This window comes from Eucyclogobius newberryi, unplaced genomic scaffold (assembly GCF_026437365.1).
Source record: "Eucyclogobius newberryi isolate DKJ021-1_F unplaced genomic scaffold, fEucNew1.0.hap1 SCAF_14, whole genome shotgun sequence".
Classification (NCBI taxonomy): Eukaryota; Metazoa; Chordata; class Actinopteri; order Gobiiformes; family Gobiidae; genus Eucyclogobius; species Eucyclogobius newberryi.
Window position 1 is genome coordinate 3,546,374 of NW_027315768.1, and position 15,665 is coordinate 3,562,038.

Consider the following 15,665-nt stretch of genomic DNA (forward strand, 5'->3'; position numbering starts at 1 on the left):
CGCTCCAGCGCTGCTACGTCTCATTGTTTCCTCTCTCACTGACCTCTATAACATATCCTCAGTGTTTCTGCAGCATAGGGCCGTGAAAGCATGGAATAGTTCCTCATGAAACAGTTCAATGACACTGGCCTGTGCGGTTACCACAGAGGCTGGAGTCTTTTGCAGTTTGAGTGATGAATGTTGCGACAGCCCTAGCTTCTCCGTGTGTCTGTAATGGAAAGTTCGATTCGACATTTGACACTCTCTGGGTTATATGGCCCGGCCCAGTGATTGGGTTGTAGCAAGAAGCAAATATAGAGAATATGACATCTCCTTTTTAATGTCTATGGCAGCAACCACACATGTGCAACACCTTTAACCACTACACCACCGGCAAACACAAATTGAAGTAAAGTTGTAGTTAAATTCACAAATTAACTTTTCACTTACTGACAATATATGCCGGGTATAAGATAATTAGCTGTATTCTTAGTGTGCAGCCACACTTTAGCTTCAAGTCTCTATAGCAACTCACAACTGCAATATCAAAATAAAACAAGACAAGCTAATTCTAAAATTCAGCAAAATAAAAAATCACTTGATTGAATTTGAAGTATTTGGGTTCGCCTCAGCCTAAAGGGAAACAACATGCTATAGTATGTACTTCCTGACACTGTCCCACCGTGTGATGTCAAACGTTGGGACAGTGCTTTTGCCCCTCTGGGGAGGGAACTGGCATAAATCTGCAGGATTACTAAAATATGAAATAATCACAACAACTAGAGGACCTTTATAGTTGACTGTACTGTGTGGGTGGACAAGGTGGGAACATGGTTTGAATGAAAAACTTTTTTACACAAACAATGTTTTGCAGAACTGGAAATCTTAAGCTTTTTAACACAGACATATTAAAATCATGGGTTTGCCGGACCAGACCAACATCACATGATCTCTCTGGGTGGAGTCTGCATGTTCTCCCCATGTTCTCCGGCTCCTCCCACCGCCCAAACACATGCATGTGTTAGGCAAAATTGGTGACTCTAACTTGGCCCTAGTGAATGAATGTGAGAGTGAATGTTTGTCTGAAATGTCTATGTCTCTGTGTTGGCCCTGCGTCGAGTTGGCCACTGTCCAGGGTGTACCCCCGCCTAAGGCCCGAAGTCACTGGGATAGGCTCCAGTCACCAGCGACCCCGAAAGGGAACAAGCGGTAGAAAATGGATGGATATTAAATTGTCGTGTATGTGGATCTCGCTGTGTGCGTTGTTGTTGTTGTTGTTGTTGTTGTGTTGTAATTGCACTCTTCTTGTACTTGTAGCATCAAGACTCATGATTTAAAGTTTGCTGTGCTGAGGTTTTGGCTGGTTGTGGTGGAACAGGCTGCTGAGATGCTGCTTTGTGCCAGAAGTTCCACGTGCAGCTGCCTCTGGTGCTAATGCAGTGCGCTCCATCACCCTCACCATGGGGGCTCCATCACCCTCACCATGGGGGCTCCATCACCCTCACCATGGGGGCTCCACCACCCTCACCATGGGGCTCCACCACCCTCACCATGGGGGCTCCACCACCCTCACCATGGGGCTCCACCACCCTCACCATGGGGGCTCCACCACCCTCACCATGGGGCTCCACCACCCTCACCATGGGGGCTCCACCACCCTCACCATGGGGCTCCACCACCCTCACCATGGGGGCTCCACCACCCTCACCATGGGGGCTCCACCACCCTCACCATGGGGCTCCACCACCCTCACCATGGGGGCTCCATCACCCTCACCATAGGGGCTCCACCACCCTCACCATGGGGGCTCCACCACCCTCACCATGGGGGCTCCACCACCCTCACCATGGGGCTCCACCACCCTCACCATGGGGGCTCCACCACCCTCACCATGGGGCTCCACCACCCTCACCATGGGGCAACCCACCACCCTCACCATGAGGCTCCATCACCCTCACCATGGGGGCTCCACCACCCTCACCATGGGGCTCCACAACCCTCACCATGGGGCTCCACCACCCTCACCATGGGGCTCCACCACCCTCACCATGGGGCTCCATCACCCTCACCATGGGGCTCCACCACCCTCCATCACCCTCACCATGGGGCTCCACCACCCTCACCATGGGGGCTCAACCACCCTCACCATGGGGCTCCACCACCCTCACCATGGGGCTCCATCACCCTCACCATGGGGCTCCACCACCCTCACCATGGGGCTCCATCACCCTCACCATGGGGGCTCAACCACCCTCACCATGGGGCTCCACCACCCTCACCATGGGGCTCCACCACCCTCACCATGGGGCTCCACCACCCTCACCATGGGGGCTCCACCACCCTCCACCACCCTCACCATGGGGGCTCCACCACCCTCACCATGGGGCTCCACCACCCTCACCATGGGGCAACCCACCACCCTCACCATGAGGCTCCATCACCCTCACCATGGGGGCTCCACCACCCTCACCATGGGGCTCCACCACCCTCACCATGGGGCTCCACCACCCTCACCATGGGGCTCCATCACCCTCACCATGGGGCTCCACCACCCTCCATCACCCTCACCATGGGGCTCCACCACCCTCACCATGGGGGCTCAACCACCCTCACCATGGGGGCTCCACCACCCTCACCATGGGGGCTCCACCACCCTCACCATGGGGCTCCACCACCCTCACCATGGGGGCTCAACCACCCTCACCATGGGGCTCCACCACCCTCACCATGGGGCTCCACCACCCTCACCATGGGGCTCCACCACCCTCACCATGGGGGCTCCACCACCCTCCATCACCCTCACCATGGGGCTCCACCACCCTCACCATGGGGCTCCATCACCCTCACCATGGGGCTCCACCACCCTCCATCACCCTCACCATGGGGCTCCACCACCCTCACCATGGGGGCTCCACCACCCTCACCATGGGGCTCCACCACCCTCACCATGGGGGCTCCACCACCCTCACCATGGGGGCTCCACCACCCTCACCATGGGGCTCCACCACCCTCACCATGGGGGCTCCACCACCCTCACCATGGGGGCTCCACCACCCTCACCATGGGGGCTCCACCACCCTCACCATGGGGCTCCACCACCCTCACCATGGGGGCTCCATCACCCTCACCATAGGGGCTCCACCACCCTCACCATGGGGGCTCCACCTCACCATGGGGGCTCCACCACCCTCACCATGGGGCTCCACCACCCTCACCATGGGGGCTCCACAACCCTCACCATGGGGCTCCACCACCCTCCATCACCCTCACCATGGGGCTCCACCACCCTCACCATGAGGCTCCATCACCCTCACCATGGGGGCTCCACCACCCTCACCATGGGGCTCCACAACCCTCACCATGGGGGCTCCACCACTCTCACCATGGGGGCTCCACCACCCTCACCATGGGGCTCCATCACCCTCACCATGGGGCTCCACCACCCTCCATCACCCTCACCATGGGGCTCCACCACCCTCACCATGGGGGCTCAACCACCCTCACCATGGGGGCTCCACCACCCTCACCATGGGGGCTCCACCACCCTCACCATGGGGCTCCACCACCCTCACCATGGGGCTCCATCACCCTCACCATGGGGCTCCACCACCCTCACCATGGGGCTCCATCACCCTCACCATGGGGGCTCAACCACCCTCACCATGGGGCTCCACCACCCTCACCATGGGGCTCCACCACCCTGACCATGGGGGCTCAACCACCCTCACCATGGGGCTCCACCACCCTCACCATGGGGCTCCACCACCCTCACCATGGGGCTCCACCACCCTCACCATGGGGCTCCATCACCCTCACCATGGGGCTCCACCACCCTCCATCACCCTCACCATGGGGCTCCACCACCCTCACCATGGGGGCTCAACCACCCTCACCATGGGGGCTCCACCACCCTCACCATGGGGGCTCCACCACCCTCACCATGGGGCTCCATCACCCTCACCATGGGGCTCCACCACCCTCACCATGGGGCTCCATCACCCTCACCATGGGGGCTCAACCACCCTCACCATGGGGCTCCACCACCCTCACCATGGGGCTCCACCACCCTCACCATGGGGCTCCACCACCCTCACCATGGGGGCTCCACCACCCTCCATCACCCTCACCATGGGGCTCCACCACCCTCACCATGGGGCTCCATCACCCTCACCATGGGGCTCCACCACCCTCCATCACCCTCACCATGGGGCTCCACCACCCTCACCATGGGGGCTCCACCACCCTCACCATGGGGCTCCACCACCCTCACCATGGGGGCTCCACCACCCTCACCATGGGGGCTCCACCACCCTCACCATGGGGCTCCACCACCCTCACCATGGGGGCTCCACCACCCTCACCATGGGGGCTCCACCACCCTCACCATGGGGGCTCCACCACCCTCACCATGGGGCTCCACCACCCTCACCATGGGGGCTCCATCACCCTCACCATAGGGGCTCCACCACCCTCACCATGGGGGCTCCACCTCACCATGGGGGCTCCACCACCCTCACCATGGGGCTCCACCACCCTCACCATGGGGGCTCCACAACCCTCACCATGGGGCTCCACCACCCTCCATCACCCTCACCATGGGGCTCCACCACCCTCACCATGAGGCTCCATCACCCTCACCATGGGGGCTCCACCACCCTCACCATGGGGCTCCACAACCCTCACCATGGGGGCTCCACCACTCTCACCATGGGGGCTCCACCACCCTCACCATGGGGCTCCACCACCCTCACCATGGGGCTCCACCACCCTCACCATGGGGCTCCATCACCCTCACCATGGGGCTCCACCACCCTCCATCACCCTCACCATGGGGCTCCACCACCCTCACCATGGGGGCTCAACCACCCTCACCATGGGGGCTCCACCACCCTCACCATGGGGGCTCCACCACCCTCACCATGGGGGCTCCACCACCCTCACCATGGGGCTCCACCACCCTCACCATGGGGCTCCATCACCCTCACCATGGGGCTCCACCACCCTCACCATGGGGCTCCATCACCCTCACCATGGGGGCTCAACCACCCTCACCATGGGGCTCCACCACCCTCACCATGGGGCTCCACCACCCTCACCATGGGGGCTCAACCACCCTCACCATGGGGCTCCACCACCCTCACCATGGGGCTCCACCACCCTCACCATAGGGCTCCACCACCCTCCATCACCCTCACCATGGGGCTCCACCACCCTCACCATGGGGCTCCACCACCCTCACCATGGGGCTCCACCACCCTCACCATGGAGCTCCATCACCCTCACCATGGGGCTCCACCAGCTCATTTTGTTTTACTTTTCTTTATTCTTTTCAGCCAATAGTGACCAAAATGACAGCGTGTCTCTAGCATTATTTATTATACTGGTATTATAATAAGGTATCGGTACTTTGGAATTCTTCATTGGTTTCTGCTTCATTTTAGCAACATTTTGCAGATTTCTTTCAGTCAAAACCTCAGCACAAACATATATATGTACATACTGTATATAAAATACCCCACCATACTTCAACAGCATGTGTCATAGCTTGTGAATTGGGCCTCCACATAGGGTCAAGAGGAATTGAAATAAATGAAAGTTCTTTGACATAAGCCTGTCCGTTCAGCATACAAGCTCTGCTTGTAGTTGTAAAGTCACAGCGACTCATTCCCAGTGGAACCTTTAACGAGGCGAGTGACTGAGAAAGGCTCGCTTCATACGAATGTGAGACTGAACTCTTCACCCTCCCACAGCTGAACGACATAAGCTGGTCCCATCTCACCTGTGCACTGACGCTTTTGGCCCCGCCCCTCTGCAGGATGGGCCTCAGAGGGGGGAGAGGCCTGTGGGTGCGAGTGGGCGTGGTTTCTCTCAGACTGAAGGATGCCTGGAAGAGTACTGGAGTGAAGATGTCCCGCACCGGCAGCTGTGGAACAACACAGTATTATACAACCATGTATATGATGTAAGCATTTTGCCAAACATGCCAATGGAGATTCTAATCCAGAGGATCAGGGGAGCCCAAACTGTTTTCACAGGGGGCCGCATTTTGAGCGGAGCGCCACAGACATCTGAGTCTTTCAAAATCATTTGGCCATAGTTTGGACACCCCTGTTCTGATCCAAACCATTTAAAGGAAATAAAAAAGACCATCATCTTGGTCATGACCTGTGTAGCAGGAGTTTATGTAGTAGGATATCTTACAACATCTATAAAATAATCAGGTTATTGCAGAGGATCAAATATTACTTCAACTCCTGCTATGTCAGCTTGATTCAATAGGTTTGTTATATAATCAGAGCTGAATATTGGTTTGTATAGATTGTTGTACATTTCATGGCAGTGTAGGACGTCCCATGGCAGTGTAGGACATATATGTCCCAAAAGACCTTTAAAGACATTGTGTTTTCATAATTCAAAAATGCCTGTGACACTGACAGTAAAAGGGAGTTTGCAGTGTGAACCACCACATGACACAACAGCCCACGCTTTCACGGCCCTCCTTCCCCTTTTGGGTTAACACTTCTGATAAAGAGCACAAAGGACACCAAATGCTCTCGGCCCTGACCCCTGACGCCTGTGGAGAAGTGGAATTGTCCACTGCTGGACAGACAGGATTAAGTCCTTACTATATTTCACATCCAAATGGACTTAATGCTTTACTGTGATCTAAGCCTGTAACTCAACCATGTTCCAGTTTGGTTTGCCTTAAGAACTCATGGCTGAAGTGGCCATTTTCAAAAGTAAAGAATGCACAAGTCAACGGATGTCAAGTTCTGCCCCCTCTCAGTCCCCTGCACAAAGGGCCCCCCTGCACAAAGACCACCGCTCTGAGGACCCAAGGAGCCCTGAGGAGGCCAAGATCCACATCTGAGCCGTCCCTCGGACACGTGAGACCTGAGAGTGGCTGACACTTGCAGAGTGGTCTCCTTTAGGTCATTCTAGAATTCATCAAAACTTACTTGATAATACCAGCGTTTGATCCCAGGCAAAGTCGGTTTAGAATGAATTGCTTTGACATTTTGTTGATTCAACCACACAAAATCATTCTGGTTTATGGACCTTTTTAAGGACCTTTTTAGAGTTATAATTGTCAGTGAATCGAATAGTTCCATTTCAGAAAATGAGGCTGCGAAAGTATTAATTTTGTGCTGAAAAAGATGGTGCCCCTTTTAAATATAAACATGGAGATTAACTAAACCTAAAATCCTATACGTGTTGTCAACAATGCAATGGCTAGAAAGAAAATAATCTACATTTAATACTTTAAAGTACAATGTAATCAATACTGGCTCTTGACCCCATCTGGTGGTATGACATTCTATCATCTGAAAGCCACCGATAGATTCATGTAAAGAACGTCCAGAAGAGTTTGTGAGGGGTCCAGGGGCCTGTGTCCAGGGGCCTGTGTCCAGGGGTCTGTGTCCAGGGACCTGTGTCCAGGGGCCTGTGTCCAGGGGCCTGTATCCAGGGGCCTGTGTCCAGGGGCCTGTACTACCTGGTGTGTTGAGGATCTGAACCTGACTCAGTAGGTCGCAGGTTCAAACCTCGGAGAAGACAGTTGATACAAAGGGTTCAACTATTAACGTGTAAAACTAGTTTAGAAAAGTGCTTAGATTATTACAGTTTTCACAAATATGAAAAAAACATAAAACATTTCTGCTACAATTCCGAGCCCTGACCACACCCTGCTGGACTGTGGAAGTGTGATGAAAAGCATGTGTCTTACCCTCAGAAAGGCCAGGCTGGTGGTGCAGATGTGCTTTCCGGGCCGCACCCGGACACGCCCCCTGGTGCTGTTGGATGAACCGTTGCCGTGGAAATATAAGCGGTGAGGGAAGGAGGACTTGTGCTGGAGGTCAGCAGTCACATTGAACTGGAGGTCTGCAGACACAAGACAAGAATTAGTCTAGTCCAGAGACCAGAGACCAGAGACCAGAGACCAGAGACCAGAGACCAGAGACCAGAGACCAGAGACCTTAGACCTTAGACCTTAGACCAGAGTCCAGAGCAGAGAATTCACATCGAAATGAACCACGTCAACCAACTTGATCTGAGTTTCAGATGCTTTTTGTGCACCAGGATGTAAACATGCCATGAGTGAATTAGCCTCTGTCGTGTGCAACAGGTTCACCTTAGATTACAATGTGTTCTCATCAAGATCATTATAACTGTACATCAGTAAATGTTATAGGTAATCTCCAGAGACACTTTTGATGTACGAAAGAAGGTGGAAAGTGAATGGTATATTTTCTGTCCTAAGTGCCCGGGTCATGACACAGGAGATGGACGAAGGTTAGGCGAGAGGTTTTTTAATAAGTTGTTTCGTGGGCCTGCCGACGTTCCGCAGTTATTTTAGCCAAAACCTCAATAAAAATAAAAATGTATTCTGCACCAGCAACTCCGACACCGAGTTGAATCACTTGCGTCAGACCGTCAGAGAGCTTTAAAACTCTTGCAACTCACGGCTTCCTAGATCGAGAGTAGGTGTCAAAACATGGCTGTGGCCCCGAGTTGGTTTTCCGTGTGTCATCACGATGGTCCCATAAAAAACAAGCGTCTTGTTTCATCGGATGACTCTGAAACTGTTGGTGATTTTGTTACGAAGAACCTCACCTTGGACTGGAAGACAAAAATGATTGTCCGGATTGAAGGAACAGCACAGGAAAACTCAAGTTCGGTGAAAACAGAACTGACATCTGACACAGCCCTTCATGTTGTGAGGACATTTAACATTGTGTTCAATGATGTCTGCTGCCGACAAGCGAAAGAAGAGAAACGTAAAGGCCTAGTCGATGGCAACAATAACGATGCACAGAAATCAGCCTTAGATATTCTTATGGATGCCTCGAGGTGTTTGACCCATCTCCCCGATTAAAGGCGGGTGATTTTTTGTCATAACTGACACCAACAGACAGTCGGATTTTTATATTTATAAAATTCAATCAAACTCAAATCAAAGTAGGGTGTATTCTATTTCATTTCATTCCTTTGCAAGCAAGTGGGGGAAGAGGGTATCTAGAAATGTATCCATACTATGGCAAGGGCAATATCATCTATTCTCTGATCCGGGCTGACGTCACTACCATTGTGTTTGTCTGCTGTTCCATTCACCCCCCTGATAACTGCAGTGAAACTTTAAAGCGAAATGTATTGGAAAGTGATCAAAATTCACAATTGCACAAATACCTGACAAGTTACAAAGGTCAAATTGCTATATATCATGTCAAAGTATGATTGCCAATATATCAGCCAGGGACGGAGGGCTGTGCACAATAGATGGAATTACCTCGGATCGGAGAATTTCAACTAAGTGTAGGTATCGATTTTTTATCATTGATTGATTGATTGATAATTGATTGATAAATAGGCCTACGCTATTATAAGTATTACTGTTAGGCTATTGTTGTTAAAAAGTCTAGTTCATCATTTTTCTAACTGAACAAACATCATTATTGTCGAGGATATAAAGAATCCAAGAAATGTATTTAGAATAACATTTTATTTTTAAATTCAACTCTGACTTCTGGATGGTAGAGATGTGATTTGATAAATGTGAAAATGACATTTTATTCTCTCTTATTACTTATTAAAAAACTCTGGCCTTAGTGAACAGTGACACCGAGCTGGGACAAACCACTCTCTGGAGGAAATGGAGACGTGCCGAGACTTTGACCGTATAACGACAATAAAACTTTAGCTTTATGGCAGATGCTATTGTTAGTCAAATGTTTTGCAGCTTCTCCTTTGTCAGCCTCATGTTTGAAAGACTTCTCACTCTATTTACAGTTTCCATAGAGATCCATTTATTAAGAAGCAGCTATTTAGAGATGAACCCCACGCGTTATGTGCCTCTCCAAACATCCACGCCCCCCTAAAACAGGCGCGCGCCCCCCACTTTGAGAAGCTCTGATACAAACAATGCTCATCATATACTGCCCTGTCATTTCTTTCTTTTGCATGGTTGGCTTCGGCAGCAGTGTGTTTCTGGTGGTTTACTGTCACGTGGCAGGCAGACATCAGCTGCAGTTTCTTTAATTAAGACGGTTTGGATCAACATTTGCAATTCAAAATGTCAAAAATATAAAATGACAGTCCAGGAGTGTCATAGATTATAATTATACAACAGACAAAAGTGTAATGTCTTCTTGAATGTAAAATGGGGCATGACACACTGAGGAGCACGACTCATTTCAGAGTGTGTCGGTGTAATCCCTCATTCGTCCAGGCGTGTTCCATAGTAGAAAAAGCTTCAGTTGTAGTCATCTGGACTCAGTTTGAAAAAATAGACGTTTCGACTCTCATCCAAGAGTCATTGTCAATAAAAGAATTTAGATCGAGAACTCCGATATTAATACTGTTCTGTGGTAAGACCCGCCCATTGGGAGGAGCCTTCCTGAAGTAGAAAGAGTTGTTTGTTTCAACAGAAACTCCCCCCCTGTATCTACCGAGCTAGCCTATTCAGAATTTTAATGGGCTATTAGAATCCTCTTTGTCTTTGTGAGACCCTGGCTCAACCACCCTGAGTACCTGATTAGCATTTAAATGTCCTGGTCCTGGTCCTCTACCTTTCCAGGGGTTCAGTATTCCATTATAGATACCAGGAAGATAGAATCTGAGCCCTCCATTTCTGTTTAAAGAAGGTCTTTCTTTTTTAACAAAAATAGCTTCCTTGACTCCTCTTTCAAACCATCTTTTCTCCTGCTTAAAACCTTCACCTCACCGTCTTCAAACACTTCGTGTTGTCTAAAAAATCTCTGCAGTTTTTCCGACAGGCCAGAGACATAAGGGATAGAAACACCCTTCCTTCTCTGTTCAGTTTCCCTTTTGTCCTGCTTCTTGGTTCTCTTCACTCTGTTGAGGGCCCAAGCGGGGTAACCACAGGCTGAGAGGGCTCTTCACTCAACAGAGTGAAGAGAACCAAGAAGCAGGACAAAAGGGAAACTGAACAGAGAAGGAAGGGTGTTTCTATCCCTTATGTCTCTGGCCTGTCGGAAAAACTGCAGAGAATTTTTAGACTCAAAAACAGAGCAATGTAGTTTATTCGATCCAATGCAGTGAAGAAAGCTGTAAAGAACGGTACATAGGTGAGACAAAACAGCCTCTACACAAGAGGCTTTATCAGCACAGAAGAAATACTAGTTCAGGACCTCAGAGTGCCGTGCATCTCCATCTTGAAGCCTCTAATCACTCGTTTGAAGACGGTGAGGTGAAGGTTTTAAGCAGGAGAAAAGATGGTTTGAAAGAGGAGTTAAGGAAGCTATTTTTGTTAAAAAGAAAGACCTTCTTTAAACAGAAATGGAGGGCTCAGATTCTATCTTCCTGGTATCTATAATGGGATACTGAACCCCTGGAAAGGTAGAGGACCAGGACCAGGACATGTAGATGCTAATCAGGTACTCAGGGTGGTTGAGCCAGGGTCTCACAAAGACAAAGAGGTTTCTAATAGCCCATTAAGATTCTGAATAGGCTCGGTAGATACAAGGGGGGAGTTTCTGTTGAAACAAACAACTCTTTCTACTTCAGGAAGGCTCCTCCCAATGGGCGGGTCTTACCACAGAACAGTATTAATATCGGAGTTCTCGATCTAAATTCTGTTATTGACAATGACTCTTGGATGAGAGTCGAAACGTCTATTTTTTCAAACTGAGTCCAGATGACTACAACTGAAGCTTTTTCTACTATCATTTCAGAGTAACACACAACAATCTGGTGTGAGCCAGGTGACAGTGCCCCCTACAGGTCAGACGAGTCATTGAACTAAAATGCAGTTAGGATTTATATATTTTAAATTTAGCTAAAGAACAGTGGCGGCTCGCCCATAGGGGGCGCTAGGGCGCCGCCCCCCCCTGACCTGACTGCTTGTTTTTATTTGATTTGATTTTTTAAATAATCTCTCATTTTGAAAAAAAATAACCTGTGTTAATTAGATGCTATTGATGATTTTGCTTTATGGGTTTAGAACTCTCCAGAATTATATTTACATTCACTTTCAAGTTCCACGTTTAAAAAAGAATACACATCCGCCAATCATCGTCGAGGAATTTTAGGGGTTTGGGGCGCTGAAGATTAGCGCCCCAAAGTACCAAGATGCACCACTGCAGCTGCTACAGGTGTTTTCATTCCAGCAGCGAAGTGTGTCAAATGGTGACGTCGGATGAATTTGCCCCAAATTCAGTCAAATCCTTACATCTGCTTCTCCCTTTGGAAGAAGAACTTTTGAGGAAAAGCTCATTGTAAAACAACTCGGACTTGACAAGCCAGAAGTGAACATAACCCACAATGAACACACCATGAGAGTGAACCATTCGTCCGTATTTACTTGTTAATTTCTCTTTATTCTGAGAGAAATTGAAACCTCCTGCTCTGGGGGGTGATCTCCTGCTTTATCTCCCCCTGGGATGACAAATGGGTTGAGAAGTTTGCCTAAAATGCACCAGAATGCAGGAAATCACATCTACGAAATTCAAAATTTGAAATAGCCCCACCTAAAACAAAATTCACCAGCCGCCACTGCTAAAGAATTATCCAAATTGTAACATTGATAACACTGCTACTTCAAAAACATTCATGGTTTCGGATTCCTGTTGTGTGCTACATTTTGAGGACTTTTCCCAATTTAAACAAGCTTTAAATTTCTGATTATTTTGAGTATTAGGAACCTTTTTAAAACTACAGATGACTGTTTGCATTTGGCGCTGATATTACGGACGCCTCCCGCTCTAAAAACACATGTATGTTTAGTGGTGGTCTGCTGTTTCCACTCACCCACGCCTCCTCTGAACTGCCTGGAGCTGACCCGGAAGCACACCGTCACATTCATGCACGCTGTGGGAGCTCGGTTATGAGAGCACAGCGCCACCTGCTGGTCGATGTACTCCGGCAGATGCACCGAGGCCTCCACACGCACCACAGGCCGTGACCTAGGACAGACACACAAGACTTTTCTCATGTTTGCAACAGTCACACCAAAAGGAGACGGAGCTGAGATGAAAGGTCATGAGAGGAGCAGAGGTTTCACTTCCTCAAACCGCATGTGAGAATGAAGCACATGTTCAAACTGTGTGAAACAGGATGCAAAGTTATGACATCTGCTGAGGGTCAGAGGTCAGATGAGTTCAACCTAACACGTTTGCATGCACACCAGTAAAACCCAATCTCTGACCTGGGTTTTGTGCTTCACTCATTGACGTTTTCTCAGTCCCTGTGATATTTTGTTCACTTTTTGTCTCGTAAGCAGCCTCATTTGTATTAATAAAGGCAGACCATGTGTGTCTATGATTGGCTAGTCATCTGTCAATCACAGCCATCTCAACTCAAGGATCTGAAACTGGTGACCAAACTCATACTGATGAGTACAAAGTACTATAGTACGCTTGTGTTTTGTTGCTACATTAATGTTCATTGATTCTCAGAACAATTGTCACTAAAGAACTCATTGGTTGACCAAGTGATATTTTTAAACGCCAAGCTATTCTTTAAAAATGTTGTATAGGAAAAGGTATTTTATGTTACCTGAGGACAATTGCAGAGTCCGAGAGAAAAGCCCCAACTGCCAAATCTGTAAAGGGCACAAGAAATGGTTTGTGGTCGCTCACGGAATTACTACAGCTTCAGTCTGGATAAACCCCTGGTCTACAGCTTCAGTCTGGATAAACCCCTGGTCTACAGCTTCAGTCTGGATAAACCCCTGGTCTACAGCTTCAGTCTGGATAAACCCTTGGTCTACAGCTTCAGTCTGGATAAACCCCTGGTCTACAGCTTCAGTCTGGATAAACCCTTGGTCTACAGCTTCAGTCTGGATAAACCCCTGGTCTACAGCTTCAGTCTGGATAAACCCCTGGTCTACAGCTTCAGTCTGGATAAACCCCTGGTCTACAGCTTCAGTCTGGATAAACCCCTGGTCTACAGCTTCAGTCTGGATAAACCCCTGGTCTACAGCTTCAGTCTGGATAAACCCCTGGTCTACAGCTTCAGTCTGGATAAACCCCTGGTCTACAGCTTCAGTCTGGATAAACCCCTGGTCTACAGCTTCAGTCTGGATAAACCTCTGGTCTACAGCTTCAGTCTGGATAAACCCCTGGTCTACAGCTTCAGTCTGGATAAACCCCTGGTCTACAGCTTCAGTCTGGATAAACCCCTGGTCTACAGCTTCAGTCTGGATAAACCCCTGGTCTACAGCTTCAGTCTGAATAAACCCCTGGTCTACAGCTTCAGTCTGGATAAACCCCTGGTCTACAGCTTCAGTCTGGATAAACCCCTGGTCTACAGCTTCAGTCTGGATAAACCCCTGGTCTACAGCTTCAGTCTGGATAAACCCCTGGTCTACAGCTTCAGTCTGGATAAACCCCTGGTCTACAGCTTCAGTCTGGATAAACCCCTGGTCTACAGCTTCAGTCTGGATAAACCTCTGGTCTACAGCTTCAGTCTGGATAAACCCCTGGTCTACAGCTTCAGTCTGGATAAACCCCTGGTCTACAGCTTCAGTCTGGATAAACCCCTGGTCTACAGCTTCAGTCTGGATAAACCCCTGGTCTACAGCTTCAGTCTGGATAAACCTCTGGTCTACAGCTTCAGTCTGGATAAACCCCTGGTCTACAGCTTCAGTCTGGATAAACCCTTGGTCTACAGCTTCAGTCTGGATAAACCCCTGGTCTACAGCTTCAGTCTGGATAAACCTCTGGTCTACAGCTTCAGTCTGGATAAACCCCTGGTCTACAGCTTCAGTCTGGATAAACCTCTGGTCTACAGCTTCAGTCTGGATAAACCCTTGGTCTACAGCTTCAGTCTGGATAAACCCCTGGTCTACAGCTTCAGTCTGGATAAACCCCTGGTCTACAGCTTCAGTCTGGATAAACCCCTGGTCTACAGCTTCAGTCTGGATAAACCCCTGGTCTACAGCTTCAGTCTGGATAAACCCCTGGTCTACAGCTTCAGTCTGGATAAACCTCTGGTCTACAGCTTCAGTCTGGATAAACCCCTGGTCTACAGCTTCAGTCTGGATAAACCTCTGGTCTACAGCTTCAGTCTGGATAAACCCCTGGTCTACAGCTTCAGTCTGGATAAACCCCTGGTCTACAGCTTCAGTCTGGATAAACCCCTGGTCTACAGCTTCAGTCTGGATAAACCCCTGGTCTACAGCTTCAGTCTGGATAAACCCCTGGTCTACAGCTTCAGTCTGGATAAACCCCTGGTCTACAGCTTCAGTCTGGATAAACCTCTGGTCTACAGCTTCAGTCTGGATAAACCCCTGGTCTACAGCTTCAGTCTGGATAAACCCCTGGTCTACAGCTTCAGTCTGGATAAACCCTTGGTCTACAGCTTCAGTCTGGATAAACCCCTGGTCTACAGCTTCAGTCTGGATAAACCCTTGGTCTACAGCTTCAGTCTGGATAAACCCCTGGTCTACAGCTTCAGTCTGGATAAACCCCTGGTCTACAGCTTAAGTCTGGATAAACCCCTGGTCTACAGCTTCAGTCTGGATAAACCCCTGGTCTACAGCTTCAGTCTGGATAAACCCCTGGTCTACAGCTTCAGTCTGGATAAACCCCTGGTCTACAGCTTCAGTCTGGATAAACCTCTGGTCTACAGCTTCAGTCTGGATAAACCCCTGGTCTACAGCTTCAGTCTGGATAAACCCTTGGTCTACAGCTTCAGTCTGGATAAACCCCTGGTCTACAGCTTCAGTC

General features: G+C 49.7%; 1 protein-coding gene across 1 annotated transcript in view; it reads right to left on the minus strand.

Moving 5' to 3' along the window:
• itga4 (integrin alpha 4) overlaps positions 1-15,665 on the minus strand; it is an 87,379-nt gene that overhangs the window by 27,893 nt on the left and 43,821 nt on the right. Inside the window, exons 14-17 of the mRNA XM_072444182.1 lie at positions 13,492-13,537; positions 12,745-12,899; positions 7,706-7,860; positions 5,759-5,902 (exon numbers count right to left, since the gene is read on the minus strand). Of these exons, the coding sequence (XP_072300283.1) occupies positions 5,759-5,902; positions 7,706-7,860; positions 12,745-12,899; positions 13,492-13,537 (500 nt within the window). The remainder of the gene's footprint in view (positions 1-5,758; positions 5,903-7,705; positions 7,861-12,744; positions 12,900-13,491; positions 13,538-15,665) is intronic.